The following is a 24219-nucleotide window of genomic DNA, read 5'->3' on the forward strand; positions in this document are numbered from 1 at the left end:
AATCTCCTTAATTAGTATAGTTAACAGAAAGACTGAAGATGATTTCCTAAGCTGTAAGGAAATGAAGGGCAGAGCAACAAGATAGAACAGGATTTCTTTCCATGTTAGTCATCCATCCAGTGTGTGCCGGGAAAGCAGAAATTCTGCATCAGATCTTGAGTTAAGCCAAAATTCTGCACACGTGGACCATTCCAATCAAATAGCAGCACGTAGAAGTAATCCTCACAAGGAGCTTCTCTGGCTCTGAACACATCTTCTGCCCAGCTGCGCCTTCCAAAACACAGGGGCCCGAATCCATCGAGATTGGCTCAGCTAGTGGAGTTTTCCTGAGATCCCAAATATTTATTGCTTATAGTTTCAAGTAATTATTTGGTCTGAAAAGGAGCCAAAGTTCATTTAATGTCTGTGTAATTCTAAACCCCTAAGGGACTGCAAAAGCCCATGGAGAACAGAGTTTCTACATGAAAACTAATGAGGGAGGGAGGCCCTACATGGTAGGTGAGCGAGGGGAAAGGTGGGGGAGCTGATGGGGTACCAGGGTCTGGAGAGATGGGGGGCAGCAGTGAGTAAACTGACAGGACACAACTCCAGGTGTGTCCTGGAGGACTCCGGAACCTAGCACTGTTAGCAGATCAGAAGTGAACAGTCTCTTTTCCACTTCTCTTTTGGTTTTCACCTCTGCAAATGTGGCAGCAACTGAGGCAACACTGCCCCAAGAGACAAGGGAGGGGACCTTTACCAGTTCATTAGATTTTCACAGACAGTGAACAGCTTTCTAGTTGGAGATTCCTTTTAAATATCTGGCCCAGTAGTACATTAAAAAATATATATATATTTTATTGATTTCAGAGAGTAAGAGAGAGGGAGAGGGAGATAGAGAAACACCAATGATGAGAGAGAATCATTGACAGGCTGCCTCTTGCACGCCCCACACTGGGGATTGAGCTCCTAACCTGGCATATACCCTGACTGGGAATCCAAACATAACCTCCTGGTTCACAGGTCTATGCTCAACCACTGAGCCATGCTGGCTGGTAGGTAGTACATCTTTTTTTTTTTTTTTTTTTTTTAACTTCCATTTATATTAGTGAACCTTCAAATGCATCTTAAACAAGAAATTCTGCTTCAAGATATCATTTTGCAATGTTGAGAGGTACTTTAAAAAAAGTGTCTTCAAAATTTCTAGTTCTAGCCCTGGCCAGTGTGGCTCAGTTGGTTGAATGTGGCTCCATGCATCAAAAGATCACTGGTTTGATTCCATTGGGGCACATGCCCTGGTTGTGGGCTTGATACCAGGTCAGGGTACGTGTAGGAGGCAGCTGATCAGTTTCTCTTCCATCAATGTTTTTCTATCTCCCTCTCAAAAAAAAAATAATAAAAGAATTTCTAGATCTATCTGGAACTTAGAAAAAACATCTCAGACCAGGGAATAATGATGGTTTACGGCGAGTGACCCGAGACGGGAATGTGCAGGAGGTGGCGACTGCCCTGCTGCACCTGCCTACTCCCACCCTCACACCTCCACAAAGTCCTTGCTCCTTATAAATATCTTGGCATCCTGCCCTGCCAGCGCAGTCACCTGGTGGGCCAGGCTGGAACAGTGGCAGAGGCCTTTTGTCCAGGCCTCAGCTGGGCCTCAGACATCTCCTTTCTCCATTCCCAAATTCTCTGCCTGCACAGCACCCAGCAGGTAGAGGCCGTGCATTTCCCTGAGTCCCTGACTATACTGTGGGTACCCAGTGGGATGAGAGGGACCCAGAAGACAGACCATGCCTCTATGGGAGAAGGGACAACATTGCCTTTGATCTTGTCAGAACTGTTCTATGGGATTGTACAAGGGCTAATGGAAGGTTTTGGTCCATAAAGGTCTTCAAAGATGGTGTGTACATTCTGGTCTTGTGCACATTCAGCTGGACGTAACCAAAAGTCCAAAATCAGAGAAATGGTCAGCAGTCATTACCCAGAGGTCCGGAGTCCTACCCTGGTATGCAGTTGAATACTTCAACCTGCATTTCAGTTTGACTGGTAAGTTATTAGGTAGCTTACAAATTTACTAGGAAAACAATTCCTAGGGTAAATCTTGGAAAAGATGAAGTAGCAGGAAAATGACAAAGAAATAATTCATTTATATAATCCCTAGAGAAACATTATAAAAAAAGCATCAAGTTGAAGATAATTCCACTGATAATGGACTTAAATCAAAAATGGAATTAGAGTTTTCCTGGATTTTGGATAATCTTCAAATTTCTCAAGGTACCACCTACAATAAAAAAAAAAAGGACATTAAAAAAGGAAATAATTTTGTCTCTTAAACATGTAATACATGCTAGCAAAAGGAACAATTTTTTTATTCTCAAGGCATACAGTTTTTAATAGTAATAAAAACTTTGGCATTTCAGATACATAGGTTGATTTTGTCTATATCATAGATACTTAGATATATGTGATTAGAAAGTATGAGTCACAAGAAGTGACTCATATAACCCACCCTTATATTGGCAAGAAAAACTACTGATTTGTGATAAAGATGCAGATTAGCATATGGAGGAGACATCTTTCCAGACCTAGGAAGTGTGTAGACTGGGGAAGAGAGGAACCCAGTAGGTGTATCTTAATTATTTTCTGGTGACTCTGTTAGTGTTTTCCAATCCCCAGAAGAGAGCTACTGCTTCATACCCAGAGTCTGTGGAATGGGCACCCAAGCTGGTAACTCTCAAACAGACCTGGGAAAATGCAACATGGGCTCATTCATCATTGAGCCCTGCACTCAGAACAAACAGGTCTTTTCCGTTCTGATATAAATTATGTCAACAAAGGCACACTCATTCATTTTGGGGTAATAGCTAGTTGGGAAGGGTGGAAATTAAGTAGACAGAGTAAAAATTTAAAATAATTTGACATGATGAAGAAATAGAAAAATGGAGTTTCCGTGAGCTCAAAAGAATGCTAAACAGATTAAAACTCATGATGGAAAACAATCAGTTATTTGTTAATGTGACAGCAATATATGACAACAGCAAACAAAGTGAGTGAGTGAAGTCCTATGGAATTTAGATTTTGGTGAGGTTTAGCACTGTAACCCACAAATAGAGAATTATGGAGACTACCATGTTTACTTTCAGATGCTGTTCTGTACACCCAAAAGGACATGTAATGAGAAAAGTCCTGAGGAGCTGAGCAGTGGACCTGTGTATCAATAGCCTTTCCCAGCTCAGTGATGTGCTGCAGACAAGAGTGCCTGTGGCAGATGTGGCCACAGACAACAGCAGTGCAAAGTGTGTAAAAGTGCATTATACATATATTTACTCATTAATCACTGACATTTTTTAGAGGCCTATGCAACTGTCTGAATGTGTATCCCCCAAAATTTGTACGTTAAAAAACCTAAGGTGATGGTATTAGGAGATGAAGCTTTTGGGAACTGAGACTGGAGCCACATGATAGGATTAGTGTCCTGATAAAAGGGCTCCCCCCCAAAAGCTCCTTGTTCCTTCTGCCATGTGAGGACACAGTCAGAAGGTACTGTCTGTAACCCAGAAGAGGGCCTTTGCTAGAACCTGACTGCACTGGCACCCTGATCTCAGACTTTCAGCCTCTAGAATTATGAGAAAGAAATGTTTGTTATTTATAAGGCACCCTGTTTATGGTGTTTTGTTATAGCAGCCTGAACAGACTAAGACAGCCTGTTTGGGACTTAAAACATGAACCATGGACTAGTTTCTAAGAGCTTCCCCATGAATCAGCAGCGTTGGGCACTGTGTTAGGAAAGGCAGGAGGTGAGCTCCTCTCCTAGAAACGTCCATTGAAGAGGGACACACTAGCCTAAAAAGAACAAGAATGGAAACAAAGGACAGCCTAAAATTAGAAAAAGCAGGCCAATATGCCCACACGCCTGCAGAATGTTAGAGGGCTGTGACAGCCCTGCTGTGAAGTGCTATGCAGCAGGCTAAATACTACCCACTGTCACAAAGAACCTTTATCAGAGCAGAATTTTCTCACCCAAAAAGAAATATATTAAATGAACTTCATAGAAACCATTCCATAGGAATAAAATATAACTTGTTAAATGATTAGAGAAAAACATTTCTCAATTATTTCATCACTAGGATCACAAACCCACCTCAAAAAATTATATTTAAAGATTTATGATTAAAGATATCCTATAGCCCTAGCTGGTTTGGCTCAGTGTATAGAGCATCAGCCTGTGGATGCAAGGGTCCCGGGCTTGATTCTGGTCAAGGGCACATGCCCAGGTTGTGGGCTCAGTGCCCAGTAAGGGGCATGCAGGATGCAGCCAATCAATGATTCCCTCTCATCATTAATGTTTCTATCTCTCTCTTCTTCTCCCTTCCTCTCTGAAATCAATAAAAAACTATTTTAAAAAAGTATCCTATATAATAAAGAGGTAATATGCAAATTGACCCTCACACCCCCACGAGATGGCTGCCTATGACCAGGCCGGCAGGGGGATTAGTGGGGGACGACCAAACGACTGAACAAGCAGGCTGCGTGGGGCGACCAGGCTGGCAGTGGAGGAGTGACCAGGCCGGCAGGGAGGTTAGTAAGGGATGACTAAATGACTGAACAAGCAGGCTGGGTTGGATGACCAGGCTGGTGGTGGGGGGGTGCAGTTGGGGGCAACCAGGCCGGCGGGGGGGGGGGGCAGTTAGGGATGACCAGGCTGGCAGAGGGGGGCAGTGGGGACAACCAGGCCGGCGGGGGGGGGGGCAGTTAGGGATGACCAGGCTGGCAGAGGGGGGCAGTGGGGACAACCAGGCCGGCAGGGGGGCAGTATGGGGTGACCAGGCCAGCAGTGGGGGGCAGTTAGGAGCAACCAGGCCAACAGGGAGGGGGCAGTTGGGTGCGACCTGGCCAGCAGCGGGGGGCATTTAGGGGCAACCAGGCTGGCAGGGGGGGCAGTTAGGGGCAATCAGGCCAGTAGACAGGTGAGCGATTAGGAGTCAGCAGTCCAGGATTGTGAGAGGGATGTCCGACTGCCGGACATCCCCCAAGGGGTCCCGGATTGGAGAGGGTGCAGGCTGGACTGAGGGGACTCCCCACCCCTGTGCATGAATTTCATGCACCAGCTCTCTAGTATGCATAAATATTTTTAAAAGTGGAATAAGCAGCATGATTTCTATTATATTTTTCACTCATATTTCTATCTCTAGATCAAAAAGCTCTCACTCATGTAAACAGACCAGGGTTGGATGCCAATTTTTTTGTATTGATTTTGTGGCTACGGGGCCTGAACTAATGCACCCTTGCCTTCTGGTTGAAAGTGAAATGACCTCCGGCTGAGGACTACCCACTTCATCTAATTCAGGTTATGCTAAATCTGAGGTAATTCTTCAAAGCTGTTACTGTTTTTCTGGCTCACAGTTTCATGATCCTACATTTCTCTTATGGAAGTCTTTCTCTAGCAGAGACAGGTCAGTGACAGCTGAATAAACACTTTGCAAGTGCTCACAAGTCATGCTCTTTGTATTCGAGTCTGATGAATGGGGCTGTGAGACCAAGGCAGCATTTCATCAACATACTGTGTGTCCTTATTTTGTAATTATTACACTATCAATCAGTGTCTTAAAGACACACTGAATTTACACTGAATTCACTTTTTAAGTGACATTAAACTTAACAAATGGTAAGCCTGTTATTGCAACAGAGCCCCTCCTTAAAGGCTATCCTCCCTGTCTGGGGTCCAAGGTGCAGCTTTGAGACATGACAAGTCTACATCTGTACTCTATCACCTCACAGCTGCAGAAGTGTGGGCGGCCTGTGCTCTGGTCCAGTGCGTAAGCATGATTGCCCAAGGCAGAAGGAAGGAAGCCATGTGAAAACATGCCTCCTTAAAATTCCATGAAATGTTGCTCTCAAACCAGAATATCTCTTAGCACTTGGCACAGCTGACCAGTCCGACCTAGCCCTTAATGATCAAGATAATCATTTATGAATTAAATACTTCCATTACAGACAGAAATTTGTTGTAACAAAATGATGCTTTGATGCAGGAATAGCCCTGTGGACTGTTTTCTTTTGGAATCAGTTTATCTGATGGGCTAATTAGTTGGGTTCACTGGATTACTAGGAAAAAAAACAGCTTTCATTTTGTACTCAGTTTGTAAATCCAACATTTGTAAACATACACTAAACTGAATTGATTCATTGTTCAGCAATTAAATTTGGTTTGCACCAACATTAATTTAAACATCAAACAAATGGCAAAGAGCCCTTTCAATTCATGAATCTTTGTGCAAAGGATACCTCAGAAAATGAAATTATGTATTTTTCTATTTCTGTATGTTACATATTCCAATGCTAAGAGGGATTCTCCTATTTCATTTTCATTTGAGGAGTGAGCCTGACAACTGGCCTGGCATGCTCTTGTTCAATCCTCCCCTGATCCAGTTTCTTAAAATACCAGCATAATCTTATTTGTTTTTATTATTAGAAACCAGCCAATATTCGCTTCTTAAATCCTAACATGACAAATATCTGGGAGTAGCATCTTCCCCCAGAGGTGATGGTAGTTAGAAAGGTAGAGGAGGTGGAGAGGGACGGGGGAGAGCACAGATTCCCTGTACACAGGACCTCAAGTTTGGCTGAGATTAGCTGGCTGTTGTCATCATTACTGATGCATGAATTCTAGCTGTTTTATTCATTTTCTAGGACTTTGTAATGTATATTTAGTCTAAAGTACTGACATATTATTTCAGTCAAGCCTGTTTAGAGTATGAATCCTTCTGGTTCTAAAGGAAGCATTTGAACATGATGTGGGGAAGGGTGGGGAGGAGTGCATGGAGTCCATAGTCCATCAGGAACCTAAGTGTGAATGGGCTCTGTGGGGGAGGATGCTGGGCCCTGCCTCCAGCTGCAGGCCTTCTGTGCTCTCATTACTGCACAGTCAGCATTCCTCCTTTTAATCAGCGTGTTCCAGGTCAGATCCCAAATGCCCTGCTTGACATTTAACTTGACCATCAAGTCCAGAGTCCAGCAGTGTAAATTCAGAGCCTTAGAACAGGTGGACAAAATGATAATGCTGATGTGTATCCACTGGTTTCTTATAGCTGGATTAGTCTTCAGAGATTTGCATGGTTTTGTGCTTTTTAGACACAGCATGGTATAAACTGGGATTTGGCAGTTCAAATTAATATTAACATTTCAAAAGTCTAACCTAAAAGCTGGTATAGTAAGGTCAGAGAACAAATTAAAAACGTTAAAAATGTTTTAAACTTACTGATGATGCTGTTGTGCTCTCGTGAATAAAACACAAAATGTAAACAGAGCGAAAGCCCCGCCTTGAACAGACCAGGTGGCCAGGCCATAGCCACACCATTCAACCACTTCTCCAAAGTAGTTGGCTGCACTTACGTATTCAAATAAGCCTCCTAGAAGAAAGCACAGACCCAGTGGTGCATTGACTACAAAGTGATGCCTCAGGAAATATTGACTTAAGAGATAACAGTAAATAACTACTTTGGAGAACATAAATTCAACTATGGGAAAATATATCTTTTACTGAATTTTAATCAATGAACCACTTCCAACATTACTAGTTTTACTATTTCATATCATAAATTCTGGTAGTAACTATCTACCTGTATCAATATCCGTCGTTTTAGCTGAGAAAAAAATGCTACAGTTTTCATATACTTTAATATATATCACTTCATTAATTAATGGATCAAACTGACAAAAGCTGAGCAAGAAGAGAGAATACAGAACAATTAATGAACCAGCTTAATAAAATGGATCTGTATAGAACTCTAGACTAAAAATTGAAGAAAATATTAATTTTCAAGGACAGATTCATTCATTCATTCATTCATTCACTCACTCACTCACTCAGTCACTGGTTTACTCACTCATCAAAACTTTACCGATTCATCAAGTCTACATTATGGCCAGACCCTGGTCTAGACACTTAAAGTGAACTGTGGATAAGATCCCCACCCCCCACATCTGGAACGTTAAACTTCAGTGTACTAAACAAGGAAAGCACAGTCTGGCAGAGGGTGTGGAGTTCTGTGGGGAGCAGAGCAGGGCAAGAGGGCTCAGAAGTTGAGTTGGGGGAAGAGGGAGGTCATGGTAACAGACAGTGGCTGGGAACAGGCCTCCCTGGGTAGGTGAATTTTGATCCCAGACTTCTTGGGAGGGTTGGGCTGCAGTTATTAGGGTGGAAGCCCTCTGGGGAGGAGAAGCAAAGGCTCTGGGGCCAGAGCTGCACACTCTGCAGGGCCCCAGTTGAAGTAATTTGAAATGTAGGATTTTTTTGTCATTTGTTCCTTACGTTGCTATTCTCCTTGTATAGTTTCCAGGTATGTAAGTGTGCTTTCCAGGTCCAATGAAGTTTTAGTCTTACCTACTTGATTCCTGTTTTAGAAGCTCTATTGATTTCTAATTTATATTTGCTAGTCCTTTTTATAGTGCGTGTGTGTATGTATGTGTGTGTGTGTGCGTGTGTGTATATATATATATATATATATATATATATATATATATATTTAATCATTAACTTAAATCCTTTTTTATTTTTTTAAACATTTAAGTATTCACTGTATAATCTGTTTCTATTAACTCTAAGATCTGAGGTGTCTCACGTTTAATCGTGTTGTCACTCTGGGAGCTAGATTTCTTCATTGGCTCTGTAACCTTGGAGTACGGTCTGTGGTCTGTGGGGCTCTCTGAGGCCTGAGCTGACAGCAGGTCCCTTCTGTGTGCCCTGGCCCATGTATGAGGGCATCACCCACCAGGATGACATGGATCCTGATTCATGGCTTGAGGTTTTTCAGACCCTCCAGGTGGCGGTAATGTGGGCTCCAAAGCAGCATGAGGGGAGCAATGGCCACAGATTCTGATGGGTGTACTTTGGACACTAGGACTCAGGTTTTGCCCTCTGATGATGACTTCCTTCCCTGACACCACATTCATACATTTAAAATGACTTTTTAAAAATTTCATCCAGTGAAAGCAAAGCATGGAGAAAAGAAGTACAAAGCCAATTTGAGGAGAATATGGACTAAGATAATTTGATATACAGTGGGGCCTTGACTTATGAGTGTCCCGACTAACGAGTTTTTTGAGATATGAGCCGTCTCTCAGCCGATTTTTTGCTTTGAGTTGCGAGCTAAAATTTGGGTTACGAGCCAGCTTCAGATAACCCACCACTAGTTGGCGCAGTGAACGTCACAGTGAACGCCACAACATCAGCCTAGCATCACGTGTCTCACTTGTTCACTTTTTGATTTGACATACGAGTAATGTGAGTTACGAGCTCCATCACGGAACAAATTAAACTCGTAATTCAAGGCCCCACTGTATTTAAATTGTACCAGGAAGTAGCGGAAAATAATATGAAAAAGGGTAGATAGGTTTTTATTGGTGTTGAGCATCTAGTGGTTTGGTTGACTTTTTCTTATTAATTTAATTAACCCTTTATATGTTATGAGCAATAATAATAGCTCTCAGTTAAACCAAGAAAGTAGATTTTATTTTTTTTTAATTTTTTTTTTTTTAACAATCGATGTGTCTTTTATTCACAAATAGAAGCCACGGAAAGTGAAATCTACACATTTGTACAAAGGGGTGGGTGCCCCCCGAAAAGCGCACCGTGGTCAGAAAACAGCCCGCCACAGCAGGGACGCCCCCCCCCCCCCAAGAAAGTAGATTTTATTATCTCCGTTTCATAGGTGAAGAAACTTGAGCTCTCCCCACCTCCCACCGCAAATTTCACCCAACATTTTTAATTGTTTTCAAAGGGAGGGTCAGTCAAGGTTATCTATTATGTAATATTTTTTAAAATGAAGTTTTAGACACCCTTCGTAAACCATAAATTCTTTCTCATATTCTCTCTTTCCAAACAGAGATAACTAGTGTTTCTTTTTTGGTTAATAACCATTCAGTTGGCCAGAATTTATCATTTTAATAAAACAATATTCATAGTGACTTCTATGAATAATAGTGATTAACATTAAAAACTACAGCTAATACATATTACACATTAGTTACTAGATCTGACAAAATTAGAATAGCAAGGCATCATAGAATAGCAATGCAATTTTAGAATGAATTCTCCACTTTCACTACATACCCCTTGGAATTTTGTATCCAGTCTCCCCTGGCTGCCTGAGATTCCTCAGGATGTGATCGGAGTGAATGTTTATCAGCATGCCTACCAGCCACAAGACAAAACCTGAAGGAAAAAACACACGAGAGTATTACAGTTCATAAACTACAAAATTTATAAACCAAGGCCTGAAAGGACAGTATCACTATACTTCTTTATTATCATCCTATCTAATAAAAGACAAAAGTGGTAATTAACCGTAACTCCGCTACGTTTCCCATGGGCTAATCAGCGAGATATGCAAATTAACTGCCAACAAAGATGGCGGCCGGTAGCTACGCAGCTGAAGTGAGCAGGAGGCTTGCTTGCTCCAGTGATGGAGGAAGTCAAGGTTCCCCGCCTGCTGCGACCTGCTCTAAGCTCCGAAAGCAACATCTCCAAAAGCAATAAAAGTTTCAATTATAGAAACTAAACAAACCCCAGATACCTGCTCTCAGCCAGTGACGGCAACAGAGTTTCAATTATAGAAGGTAAATAAATCCCAGAATAAAAAAAAAAGAAAAAAAGGAGAGGCTTGGAGCTTCAGTCGCAGGCCAGCCTGAAAACTGAAGGGCCCTCAGCCCTTCATCCAGACTGGCCAGGCACCCCAGTGGGGACCCCCACCCTGAAGGGGGTGTGACAAGCTGCAAACAGCCATCAGCCCCTCACCCAGGCTGGCCAGGCACCCAAGTGGGACCCCCACCCTGATCCGGGACACCCTTCAGGGCAAACCAGCAGGCCCCCACCCATACACCAGGTCTCTACCCTATATAGTAAAAGGGTAATATGCAAACTGACCCTAAGAGCAGAAAGACTGGGAATGACTGGTCACTATGACACACACTGACCACCAGGGGGCAGACGCTCAATGCAGGAGCTGCCCTCTGGTGGTCAGTGCGCTCCCACATGGGGGAGCTCTACTCAGCCACAAGCCAGGCTGATGGCTGCCAGAACAGTGGTGGTGGTGGGAGCCTCTCCTGCCTCCTCAGCAGCGCTAAGGATGTCTGACTGCAGCTTAGGTCTGCTCCCCGCTGGCAAGTGGACATCCCCCAAGGGCTGCCGGGCTGCCAGAGGGATGTCTGCTTGTCTGATTGCCATCTTAGGCCCAATCCCCCCGGGGAGCAGGCCTAAGCCAGCAGGTGGTCATCCCCCGAGGGGTCCCAGACTGCAAGAGGGCACAGGCTGGGCTGAGGGGCCCCCCTCCCCACCCCGAGTGCACAAATTTTTGTGCACCGGGCCTCTAGTTATTAGTATAACATATCAGCCATAATTGATAGTAAAAATCATAATATTGTCCTTTATTTAGAAAGATAATTACTGTTCTCAGGTATGCTCAATAGGGCTGTTTTTCTAATAAGATTAATTATCTGATCTAGTCAAAATACTTTGACATGATGGCCACAATCCATGTTTTTAGAATGACTGGTAGGATTAGAAGTATTACTGATGGTTATAACAGCTGTGTGAGGCATGGCTTCCCCCTCCATTTGGCAGAGGAGAAGACTGATATCTCAGGGTGTGCCTCATCATGATGCACACGGGTCCCCAGAGGGGTGCTGGTTTCTAGGAGCTAATCTCTGGTCCTTCTCTCTTCCTTCTTTATAACCTCATTTGAACATTTTCATGCATATACATGGCTTCCAACACTGCTGATTTCCTGCTCACTTTATCAGTCAGTATTCCTAGGTCTGCTCACCTGCCTCAGCTCCCAACAAAATCTTCCACTGCCACTGCATGCATGTGGACACTCCATAGCTTCCAGAATGCTTTCCCTCCCATTCTTAAAAGTCTTCAGAGAGCTACCCTCACTTACAGGAGACTTATTAGCATCACATCAATTAATGTCAACATAGTGTTTTATGAAAGAAATAACTTGATTTGATTCAAAAAAAAGAGTTAACTTGATTGTTCTGAGATACTTCAAAAATGTGAAAGGCAGATGTGGCTTTTATGGTGTCATTTCATTCAGTATGAAAAAAATATGTATGCTTGAAGTAACATTATGAATTACTCATCAGTCATCCTGATGGTATTAGTTTTTTGCAATTAGAACAGGGACTTTAAAGCACTCTGGTCTGTGGTAAGGGTCTCAAAATGTCCTGATTTCGCCACTGTAGGCTGCTTTCTTCCAAGCATGTTAAACTTGTGGCCCACCAACTACAAGTTTGACATGCTTGTAACAGTTCCTACCAGATTTTGTAATATAAGTCAACGGAATCCGTGAATTTATAGCTCATTTTTTTTTTTTCATTTCAGTATGTCACTGCTAGGTGATGTGGTCCCCAATTTGAGGTCCCAGAAAGTATCATGTTCTCAAAATTCCATGCTTACTTTATTCTTCTTCTAATAGACAAGCTCCCTTTGTTGTCTAGGTTAGGGTTCATCTAAGCTAAATATTTAATTCCATTTCTGGGGATCTTAAAAATTTTTGTATAAATTCTTTTAGATCAACAACTTTTACTGTTCTGGAAAATCTTCCGTTAGAATATTATCATTATTATTTGCTTATCTTTTCATGGTAAGTATCGTAAATGTAATCAATTAATTATTCATGCAATTTCTTGTTAGTCTGTTATAAAACCGAGCTCTATGAAATAAATATGATGCAAAAAGAGTAACTTAGTTTGTTTTCCTATTGTTTTTTTTTCTTTTCATTTTCGATTCCTTCTCTTCAATTGTAAAGAAGCCAAGAGATCTGTGTACAATTTATTGGTGTCTTAAGTTTTACAATGGCTTCCAAGGCATCTGCAGGTGATGTGGTCTGTCTGCAGAGCTCCTTTAAATGACATCCACAGACCAAAATGATTCTTTGTTTTGTTATTATTCATCGAAATTATTCAAATAATTCATCTAAGGAATGATTCCTGTGAGAATCACAAATAAGCATTAAAATCCTTATCTTTTAGATTAAAAACAAAAACCCTTTCCTCTTGCCCCTCCCTTGCTCCTTTTGGGAAACCAGTGTGGTGAGCAGGTTTAATCCCCTGCTCTGCTACTTACTCAATTTAGACGGTGGGCCATCTGCTTATCCCACTGGTTATCCCTTTCTTCTGTGAAAGGACCCAATTTCTACTCTTCTATAGTGTACACACAATATTGTAATTTAGTGTTTTCTGGAGGCATGGATTTGTGGAGTTAGAAAAGGATCCTGAAACACTTTTTCATCCATTCTTCCTTTGAAAGATAAAGAGGCAACTCCCTCCTATTAAGAATTCAGGTATGACTAGGGCACTGCCCTGGGAATAAAATTTTAATTCACAGAAAAAACTATGACTGAAAAATGTAAAAGTACTTTGTCAACAATAAAGTACATCAAATGTTAGTTTTCTCTATCATTACAAATTTATATAGGGAAAAAGCCAAATGACAGGAAAGGTAACTTTATGGAGCTTTAGGATAAAGGACTGTGGGGCAGCTTGAAAATTTGAGGTTTAATTTCATATCTCTTAGGAGGGGCTATAGGGGCAAGTTACATCTGAATGTGTTAGAAGTAACTGTAGGAGGTGCTCGGCTGTCTTAGATAAGATGGACAATTAGTGCCTAAGTTTCCTCAGTGTTCTGGCTGCTCAAGATGCTGAACCTTATTGCTATATTTAGTTTTGCCTTAAGAACAGATATTTGTGCCCTGGCCGGTACGGCTCAGGAGGCTGGAATGTTGTCTGGTTTGTGCACCAAACAGTGTCGGGTTCAATACTGGGTCAGGGCACATACCCAGGTTGTGGGTTTGATTCATGGGAGGCAGCCAATCTCTCACATCAATGTTTCTTTCTCTCTTTCCTTTCCTTGATCAAAAAAGCACAGGTATTTGCACTTTCAGTGTCTGAGTGGGCACAGGTGCTGCACACCTGCATCATCTCCTGGCTTCTGGGACACTAGGATAGCCTGATTCTGCCCCTCACCCCCGCCGGGCAGCTAGGTCATGAACCATTTCAGACTTTTTGCTCTCTCAAGAAGTGTGGGCTTTCTCACTGCAAACAACTGGAACATGAACATTGAAGTGATGACTGACATGGTGGAGTGCATCACTAAGGTCACTCACCTGTTAGGAATCGGGGGTCAGTGACCCAGTCAACAGCATACACTGCATATTCGCTTAAGTATCTGCTTTGTAAGTAGCCATTATAGGTACAGAATATGAATGCAATTACACATGAGTACAATGGTGTAGGCTTCCCTCCTCGGATCAGAAATGGGAAAATCAAGGACCTGAGAAAACAAGAAACAGAAACAAGTTAAAAAGAACAATATAGTATTTCTACAATTCTATTTTAAGTGTCTTGGGGTTTCAATCTCACTTCCTTGTACAAAAATTATTCTCATAACACATACTGATTTACTCTATCTGTTAAAGGCACAACTTATAGATAAAAAATTAACCGTCTTTCAATAATGTACACCATAGTGCACAAACTCAGGATTCTCATTATAAAGAAAGTGAAACCAATACAGAGTTACAGAAAACAAGGGTTTCAAGAGGCTCTCAAAACCTCCACTATCTGAAAACCCATAGCTCTTTCTAGTCTGAGCACTTTATCACCCATCACCATCACCATCACAAATGGCTCGCTCTCATTTACTAAGCACCATCAGCTATAAGGCCTCCCAGCTACCTGCATAGCAGAGACTTTATACACATTCCACAGAAGATGAGATCAAGACTTGGAGTGATTAAATAATCTGTTCCAGATCACAGGGCTAGTGACTGGCCAAGCGTGTCAATCTGGGTAATTCAAAGATCGTGTTTTTCTGTTATACCATGCTGGCTTAGGTGCATTCTAAGTTTAAAGAGAGAGAGAGAATAAGGACAAGAAATTACAAACTTATGAAGAAAAGAGGATGCATGTTTCAAAATTATAGATGAATGAAGTGTTAAAGTAGCGACTCTGAGGAAACATTCTGCAAAGGGGGTAGTGTTTCCCTCCAGGACGTGAGAATCATGTACAGGGCGGCTAACGTTTGATAGTTCTCCCAATTCAGTTTCCAGTGCAGGGCTGAATTCTGAATGCAGCAAACACTGGCTGGCACCTTGTAAAGGTGAAACCCAAACCTCTGTTTTTCCCTCACACCCCTTTCCTACTCTGTCACTCATGTCCTGTGCTGCGTAGTAACCTGAGTCTAGATTTGGTGTCAGCACTACCACCTGTTTTTGTACAGCCTGTGAGCTAAGAATGACTTTTACATTTTTAAGTAGTAGGGAGAAAAATCAAAAGAATATTTTATGACACATGAAATTCAAGTTTCAGTGTCCGTAAATAAAGTGGTATTGGAACAGGCCTGGTCACCTGTTTACATACTTTCTGTGGCTGCTCTGCAGTTACACTCGCAGACTTGAGTGGCTGTGACAGAGCCTGTTTCAACCCTCTGCATGGCTGCTTGGTGCACTGTAAATTACCATGACACAGTGTTTCGAGTGCTACGGGTATCCTTGTTTGACACATTTATTTTAGTATCAGTGATATCCTTGCCAAGACAAGTGAAGTGTTCATGCTTTGAAGGCACAGTCGAATGCGGCGGATATTACTAGAGGTAGCGAAGCAATCTTTGTTATGCAATGATATGCCAGTTTTGCCAAAAGCATAGAGGTTGGCACTACCAGACTACCCGCTCATCAGAGTATCCCCAACTCACAGGAAAGATCAGAAAAATGAAGAAAATTTAAAACAGAATCTCATCACAGAATTTCTTTACAAAAGAAATGAAAATGAGGCCAGCCGAAGCCGGTTTGGCTCAGTGGATAGAGCGTCGGCCTGCGGACTGAGGGGTCCCAGGTTCGATTCCGGTCAAGGGCATGTACCTGGGTTGCGGGCGCATCCCCGGTGGGAGATGTGCGGGAGGCGGCTGATCGATGTTTCTCTCTCATTGATGTTTCTAGCTCTCTATCCCTCTCCCTTCCTCTCTGTAAAAAATCAATAAAATATATTTAAAAAAAAAAAAAAAAAAAAAAGAAAATGAGGCCACAACCACAGGAAGTTCAAGTTAGGCAAGCAAGCAAAGCCATGCCCCCATGGGGAATTAATCAGCTGCAGCTGCAGCAGCAGCAGCCAAAGGAACGTGCCAGACAATACAAACTTGCAGGACTAGCCTTTCCTTGAGAGCAGCTGCTTGAGGAGTCGGGACGCCAGGAGCAATGCCAATAGTCGAATAAAAAACAAGGCACAAGATCGAGTGAGCGGTCTTCCTTGGCTCTTGTTGGGTCCATCGATGTCACTGATACTGCTCAGTTGTTTCTTTTTTTCTTTTTTTTAAAATTTTTTAAATTAAATCTTCAGTTGTTTATTTAAGGAATCAATGCCAAGGTTGACCTGACTGAGGAACAAGGCTCTTAAAATAGTCTGCGTGGAACAATTGGAAATAAGAGTATTTCCAAAGAAGTTGAGAAAACATGAATTCTATACAACCCAAAGTAGAATATACTGTTACAGCTGATGATAGTAAAAATGTGTGGAACAGAAAAATGGACCCATTACAAATTTATAAAACTTGTGAAGATGTGTTTAATGCTACTCCCTGTATCATTAGGTACTTTCCAGAACAATCTATGTCATGTGATTGAACCAATAGGGTCAACAGAGAATTTTACATTCTCTTCAGGGTTTATACAGAAAAATTGCCCTCACTATTATTGAGTTTTGAAGGGCTTTGGAAATTAGCTTTTGCTGCAGATCTGATAATGTTTCTTAGTGAATTCAACGCTAAACTATAAGACAAACAATCACTTAAGTGCAAAACTTACACTGTGTTAAAGGCATTTCAATGCTACTTGACATTGTTTGAATGGCAAGTCATGTCAAACTGCTTTATATACTTTTTATGCTGTTAAAGTTAAAAGAAGAGTGATGTCTCCATTCTTACAGAAACTTGCAGTCGATATAATTTCTAGAATCAAACTAGCTTTTAGAACCTTGATTTCTATATTTCAAAAATCATTTAATTGTGTAATTGAGGAGTTGTCACCTAATATTCAATTGGAAAATACTAATCTACAAAGTAATGACACACTAAAAGGCAAATACCGAGAAAATCTAATAGAATTTGATAAATGGCTCTCAAGGAATGAACATGCTCAATTAAAATCATAAACTCATGGACTGATATAAATATTTGGCAATGTCTCTGTGGAAAGACATTCTCTAAGATAAAATTTCACTGCAGATCAGCACTAAGAGGTGAACACTTACAACAGACTTTGGGAAGAGGAAATACCAACGCTGAAGCCCAAGGATGTGAAATGTCATCACCCACCAAAGGAATAATTCCATCCTTCTCATTACAGCTGCATGACAAAAACTGCACTGAGATATTGTTATATTTTAAATTGTGTCAATAAAATTTCTGTGAAAATTTGTTTTCTCCTCTGTTATAAATGCCTACACAATATCCCCTATTTTGTCTGTTGGCCCACAAAGTTTCAATATACACTATTTGGCCCCTTTCTAAAAAAAAAGTTGTCAATCCTTAGTCTAGATCAGTGGTCCTCAAACTTTTTAAACAGGGGGCCAGTTCACTGTCCCTCAGACCGTTGGAGGGCCGGACTATAGTTTAAAAAAAAAACAACTATGAACAAATTCCTATGCACACTGCATATACCTTATTTTGAAGTAAAAAAACCAAAACGGGAACAAATACAATATTTGTATTTGCATGTGGCCCGTGGGCCGTAGTTTGAGAACCCCTGGTCTAGATTAACACATTGCGGACCAATAGTTTTATTGCTAGCTTTACCCAGTGGCCAGATAAGTTTCTATTGAATGAGTACAAAAAACGTTTTACATAAATATTAAAGGCATGCTTTAAAATTAAATAACCATTGCATTTTGAAGTTATTTATTACATGTTTTTACAAGCTAATATCCTTTTAAAATATGATCTTTGTAAAACACTGTATAATATGAAGCGAGAATTCTCATGATCTGTCCACAATGTGTTAAAACAGCTATAGTCTGGAAACATCACTTAGACTTCCTTAGAAAAATGTTCTTGCTCAAGACCCCGCACTTGGGTTTCATGCAGATGCTGCAGTCTGGGACATCTGTGCTTGAGGTGGAGACCATGCATCTATGTCCTCAGTTATGCAGAGTCACACTGACTTCTGCCTCAGCATGTGCCCTGGGGAACTTGGAAGACATTCATGAAGGACCCTGGTAGAAGAATTACTTCTCTTTGGTCTCATGTGAATGTCAGAAAAGTGGCCATGGCCCAAAATGGCCTTAAAAAGTAACACACACACACACACACACACGCACACACAAGAATGACACAGGTCTATTCTATTGCTCTCTAATTTCTGCCCTTGAAGAGGACAGCAGTGACCCTGATGCCACAGCCAGCGTCAGGAGAAGAGGCAGGCTCGGGCAATGATGCCTATGCCTTCAGAACTCCAGGAGGGAGAGAAGGTCCTCCTCTCCATCCTGTCCTTCCCCCAGCCTGAGCATCCTCACGTGGACAAGTACTCCTGGCTCTGAAGACACAAGAGCCCGGTCTTTAGTAGCCAGACTTCTAGATGCAGGACACCTTCCAGAAGGGAACACTCTGCTTCCTCTCAGCAGTTTTCAGACTTTCTCCTTTTATGTTATTCCTTTAGCTTTACTTTTCTTTGGAAACCCATGCAGTTGTTGTCAGAAAGTTTTCCTCTGACTTAGACCAATTAGGAGCCAGAATGGGTGGAGAGAGTGGCTTCCAGGCATGGCTTTTATCTGACCTTTCATCTAGTTAGACAGCAGCAGTTCAAGGATCCAAGTGGCCCCTGGGCAGTTTCTCACAGTGAAGAGTCTACTTAGGGACCGGAGTCAGGCTGAGATAGTAAAAAAGGCAGCACACCTGCTACCAGAGGTTCTCAACCTGTGGGTCGCGACCCCTTTGGCGGTCGAACGACCCTTTCACAGGGGTCGCCTAAGACCATCCTGCATATCAGATATTTACATTACGATTCATAACAGTAGCAACATTACAGTTATGAAGTAGCAACGAAAATAATTTTATGGTTGGGTCACAACATGAGGAACTGTATTTAAAGGGCCAGAAGGTGGAGAACCATTGTCAGACTGACATAACTTAGCACCTGTCAAGACCCAGGGTCCAAGGTCCATAGTGCCTGTTACAGCAGGTCTGGGTATTCAAAAGCCTTTTCTCATCTAAGAACTGCAGGGAATGAGCTTTCCTCCTCTTTGAGAAAAGGAATTAAGTCAGACTGAAGTTGAAAATCCTTTACAATGGAAATTATCTTTCAGAGTAACTATGAAGTACTTGGACTTAAAGGTAGTTTATTTAGGTAATGTGTTATATAAATCCATTTTCTGTTGATAATGAGCTGAAGGCTCACAACAGCCAGGTTCCATGGAGCTACAAAGCATTTCAATTTTCTCACTCATCAGGTTGGCTGTGGACAGAAATCAGCATTTGTTCTCCATCATGTTACAATTTTTCCATTTTACTTTCTGTTCCATGAAAGCAAATTGTTTTATTACCAAATTGTTTTAATTACTTGTGGAAATTTGCACATTTTTGTGTCTGCAAGGCAACAAGGAATGTGGGACACATCTGATGATGGGGATCTGCTGAGCACAGACCTAGGGTGTCTGTCAGGAAGAAGAGACCCTGTGGGTATATGAAAGTCTGCAATCTGGGGGCCATTCAATACTCTCCCCCTGTGGATCCCAACCTGTCATAGCAAAATAGTGACACCACATGCTTGAGTGGGACTTCCTTGTTGTCATGGATTAAAATGTTCCCACAGATGACCTTTGCCACCTATTAGGAAAGAGATCAGGTCCCTGGCACATTCCTTCCCACAGCTGTTCCCTCTTCCCATTCCAGACAAGACTTTCCTTCCCTCCCTGGCTCTTCAGCCAAAAAGATCTCCCAGATTCTCTACAATCTGTCTTCCATTCCTTAACCCCTTGAGTGCTGGGTAGCGGGATTGTGCTCCTCCTGTCTTTCGCCAAAAGTGCCAGAGAGCGCTATCAAAGCTTTGAAATGGCGTCCAGTTCTAAGTCTGCTTTTATTAGTGATGATGATATTGCTAAATATGTCAAAGTAGTAAAGGTTTCCTTAAGTTTTTGAATATGTAACTTCATTTACTTGCGATTCATAATTTTTTTCCTAAACCTCTGCAAAATCAGCAAAAATGCCTTGGCAATTTTAGCATAGTTCCTAGGATATTGGTTGGCACTCAAAGGGTTAAGGGCCTATCTTGTCTCTATATCCCCAATAATGTGTACAGTGACGGATACACAGCTCAATCCTCAGTAAATATTTGCCAGATGAAGAAAAATGCCCAAGTTTCCCCTCTCCTGTAAGCAAATACCCTTTCCCATTTACCTTAGGGAACCCCTCCATCTGGCTTCAGTTCTCCCCACCCCCTTGAGAGGCTAAAACTCACCTAGAACAGGGCCTAGCCTCCCTGCTCAGAGCTCACACTGGGCCCCCACAGACAGCTGCCCTCTGTAAGTTGCTACCACTTGGGCTTGGTCAGTCTCTCTCTGGAGCACATCCCGATTAATGCTTCTCTTGCCATTGGCCAGACTCTGGCTTCATTCATACAATCTCCTCTCTTATTTAGGCCAGTATCACTTGCATTGCTCTGTGCAAATGAGGAACTCCATTAAGTGTTTCCGAGCTCGGCTGCATGGCTTGTAACAAGTGCTAAATGCAGCTGGTGCTTCTGTTCTCTTCCAAGTGCTCACTGACTTAGGTCAGATGACTGTTTAATAAATTAGTTGCTTGGGTAGAATGGAAAATGTTTATCTTTTCTATTTGGAAAAATTCAATGTCCCGAAACCACACAGGCTATGTGTAAAGTGACATTGTACAACTTAGATTAGGGAGGCGGCTGAATTAGGGAAGGGGATTTCAAAACTATACCTGACCTGGCAAATCCTCAGGGCAGAGTTTCTACAGCTACTAGTCTAGGCACCAGGGGTTGCAGTCCCAGCAATCTCTAGTCCAATGGCCTTACATAAAATTCTAGAAACGATGTCGGCCTTTTGGGAGGCTGCATTCATTACTTTCCTAGAGTGAGCATAGAATGTATTAAACATCATAACTTAAGTTCAAAAGCTTAGCCAGGCTTTCAAACAAAGCTCTGTAAAGTGCGCTCTTCTTTTCCAATGCCATGTCTTCAAAAATTTTTTATTGGCACTCAAAGCTGGCAGCAGCATACATGAAAGACACACAGAAATATAGGCATGGATCTGCCCACTTGCATGACAATCTAAAATGGTATTATTTATTATGTATTCAGCATTCAGATTTGCCAACACTATGAAAGCATTTTATGGAGCTGCCTTTGTTTAATGCCAATCCCACAGGCTGGCATCATCACTGTGTCTGTTTCATAGATGGGGAAACTCACTGGAAAGCAATTTAGTAATTCATCTCGGGTCCCAAGTGAAGGGAATTAGATAACATCTGGCAAACTGACTCCAGAGACTTCTTTTAGCCACTAGAGAAACGGACATATGGACAAACACAGGTCTGGTATATGTATGGCAAAGTGTATATAGACACGAGAGTTCTACTGATATTCAAATTGCATCCACAAATTTGGTAATGTTCAACCACATTATAAAAAAATCCAGCAGTCTGACAGAAACTTTGTTTAATGAAATACTCTTGGAGTGTTGGGGTACAGCACTCAGACAGGCTTTGTTGAATATGAACTCTGCCTGCATAAAAGCAGATGACAACACACTGCACCAGGCAGGACTCCTGTGTCCTTATAACCATACAGAAGAGAAGTTCCTAGGTAGACACACACAGAGATACAAGCATGCTTACTTCCTCTTACCTCTACGCAGTGGGTGTTGTAAGGTAGGACTCCAAATCAGAGAGGTTCAATAACCTGCCCACATTCACAGAATAAGGGAGCCCAGCTTTCTTGATGTAGAAAACACTATTTTTAACTGTGCAGCCTTCTGAAGTCTGAATCAAAATTTTTAAATTTTGATTTCCAGCTTTTGTTCCGCCTTTTGGTTTCGCTGTGTAAAAGCCAAAGCCTAAGAGCTGGAGAGCCCAGCTTATCAGAAGAACCTGAAGATCTCTCAGACACAGCCATTAAAATTCTTCACAAAAACCAAGATTTGGAAGTCCTCTATCTGTGTCTAAAGTCATTTCTTGGAAAGCTACTCCCCCTATCCTTGGTCCTGTGCATAATGTGGAGGTGAAAGTCTCAGAAGGGACCAATTTCTGCCCGAGTACTATACAGGGGATTTACAAAGTCCTTCAGGAAAGCAGCTTTCCAGGCAATCACCTACCCAGGAGAAAACAGCCCCACTGACAAGGATACCAAATGGAAAAGGCAGAAAAGGAGCCAGAAACGTTGCTGGGGGGGGGGGGGGGCGGGGGGAGAGGAGGGGGTCACCTTTGGCCAGACGCTCTGGTCTTCAATAAAGCCCAGGATTATTGTATAGCTAACACTTTTCTAGGTTGAAATTTTACAAACAAGTGTTAATGTAAGACACATTCAAACCTGTCAAGAATTTTTGTGAGTTTATTTGAGCCCAACGGATTGTGATAATGTTCCAGAGAAATGGCAGTTTTTCACCTTGCTTTTATACACGACCACCAAAGGAGGAGATGTAAGTGGGTTACGTGAAATCCACTGGTCATAGATTAGGGAGGCGCGTGAAAGGGGATTGGACAAGTGAAATGACAGACACATGCTTCTTTCACACAGGTGGGTCACAGGACAGTGAAGCCAAGAATTAACTGGATAACAACAATGAGGAACTTTGTGGTCTCTGTCCCTCCCGGTGCATTAGCTGTGCCCAGCAGGGTCTCGATAAAGGGAAGTGACCTGGACGCTCCAAAGGCATGTCATGATAGATGCAAAAAGACAGTACGCTAGTTAAGGTTAAAGTTGGTCTTTGTTGGGGAAGATACCAGCCTAGGGCTGCTTTTAAAGTTTTAATTTCAGGCCATCCTTTGTGGTTACTGTAGGTCTCTGAGTTTGCAGGACCTCCACCTAGGCCTTCCCTGAGCTGGTCAGGTTAGCATGTGGCCCCTTTTCATCCACACAAGTCTCTTTTAATGCCCCCCCCCCCTTAAAGTCCTTTCTAATGTTTCACCCACTTTTCCAGACTAATATTTCTAAGCTAACTCCCTGTGCCAGGCACAGAAGTGGGGCCAAGAGGTGTAGGGAGAGGACACCGGGCACTGGGGAGTGGGGGTCCCTGAGGGAGGGGTCTACAGGGGGAGGGAGGGTGCCTGGGGGCTGGTGGGAGCCCAGTGTGTTGGCGCCAAGGACGATTGGGGAGGAGGGACAGGTAAGAATGGAGGGGACTGTCTCAGAGGGAGCCTGGGGCACACACAAGGAAAGAGCAGCAAACTCGGGTGGGGGTGTGTGTGTGTGTGTGTGTGTGCGCGCAGAAACAGGCGGAGGGAGCCGGCTGGGGGGGCCCGGGACAGGGGGAGGAAGGCGGGCCAGGGGCTCAGGAAAAAAGGAGAGCCGGGCCCAAGTAGAGGGAACCGGGTCGGGGGCGCAGGGAAGGGCGCGGGACCGCGGGCCGTTACCGTTGTATGTAGTGGACGAGGAACATGGCCAGGAGGACGCGGTTGGGCCAGTGGCGGAGGCGCTCGGCAGCCGTGCAGAAGCACACGAAGAGCGGCACGACCAACGAGGGCAGCTCCTGCACCAACCAGGCGGTAGGCGCCGCCAGCCGCCAGGCCGAGCGCTGGGACGCGTAGCGCCCATAGGGCGAGCCCACCAGCGTGAGCAGCACGAAGGCCACGAAGCCAAAGGCGCACTCAAAGTAGGCGAGCGCGTCGAGCAGGAACCGCTCCGCCAGCTCCATCACGGAGGACGGCAGGCTCGCTCCATTGCTGGGCGACCGTGGCGGGCCACATATAGGCGGTGGCAGGGCGGTGAGTGGTTGGGAGGCGCGGTTACCTGAGGCTGGGGTGGGCCGCCGCGCCCGGGACGCCAGCCGCTCTTCCCGGGCAGGTTTGAGGCGGCGGGGTGCGACCCTGGGGCCAGTCCCACCAGTCCCCCGCGCGCGCGGTGCGCCGGGGGCGGGGCGGGAGGCGGGCCTGCAGGCTTTCCCGCCCCGCCCACGCGACGGAACCCCGCCTCCGGGGCGCCACGCTCTCGCCGCTCTGCGCATGCGCGATCTTGGGCT

General features: G+C 43.3%; 1 protein-coding gene across 1 annotated transcript; it reads right to left on the minus strand.

The window, feature by feature from the left end:
• Positions 1-1045: 1045 nt before the first annotated feature.
• SRD5A1 (steroid 5 alpha-reductase 1) lies at positions 1046-24219 on the minus strand. Its single transcript, XM_036308078.1, has 5 exons — positions 23615-24219; positions 14145-14311; positions 10091-10192; positions 7238-7388; positions 1046-2260 (listed from the first exon to the last, which is right to left on the minus strand). The coding sequence occupies exons 1-5, from the start codon at positions 24202-24204 to the stop codon at positions 2194-2196; spliced, it is 1077 nt and encodes a 358-aa protein (XP_036163971.1). The 5' UTR covers positions 24205-24219; the 3' UTR covers positions 1046-2193.

This window comes from Myotis myotis, unplaced genomic scaffold (assembly GCF_014108235.1).
Source record: "Myotis myotis isolate mMyoMyo1 unplaced genomic scaffold, mMyoMyo1.p scaffold_m19_p_5, whole genome shotgun sequence".
Taxonomy (NCBI): domain Eukaryota; kingdom Metazoa; phylum Chordata; class Mammalia; order Chiroptera; family Vespertilionidae; genus Myotis; species Myotis myotis.

Coding starts and splice junctions, on each gene's coding strand:
- SRD5A1 (XM_036308078.1), bottom strand. CDS start 24,204: ATGCGCAGAGCGGCGAGAGCGTGGCGCCCCGGAGGCGGGGTTCCGTCG. Junction 10,193..14,144: donor TGACCCCCGATTCCTAACAG/GTGAGTGACCTT, acceptor TTTTTCCTTCAG/GTTTTGTCTTGTGGCTGGTA. Junction 7,389..10,090: donor TGGATACAAAATTCCAAGGG/GTATGTAGTGAA, acceptor GCTTTCTTCTAG/GAGGCTTATTTGAATACGTA.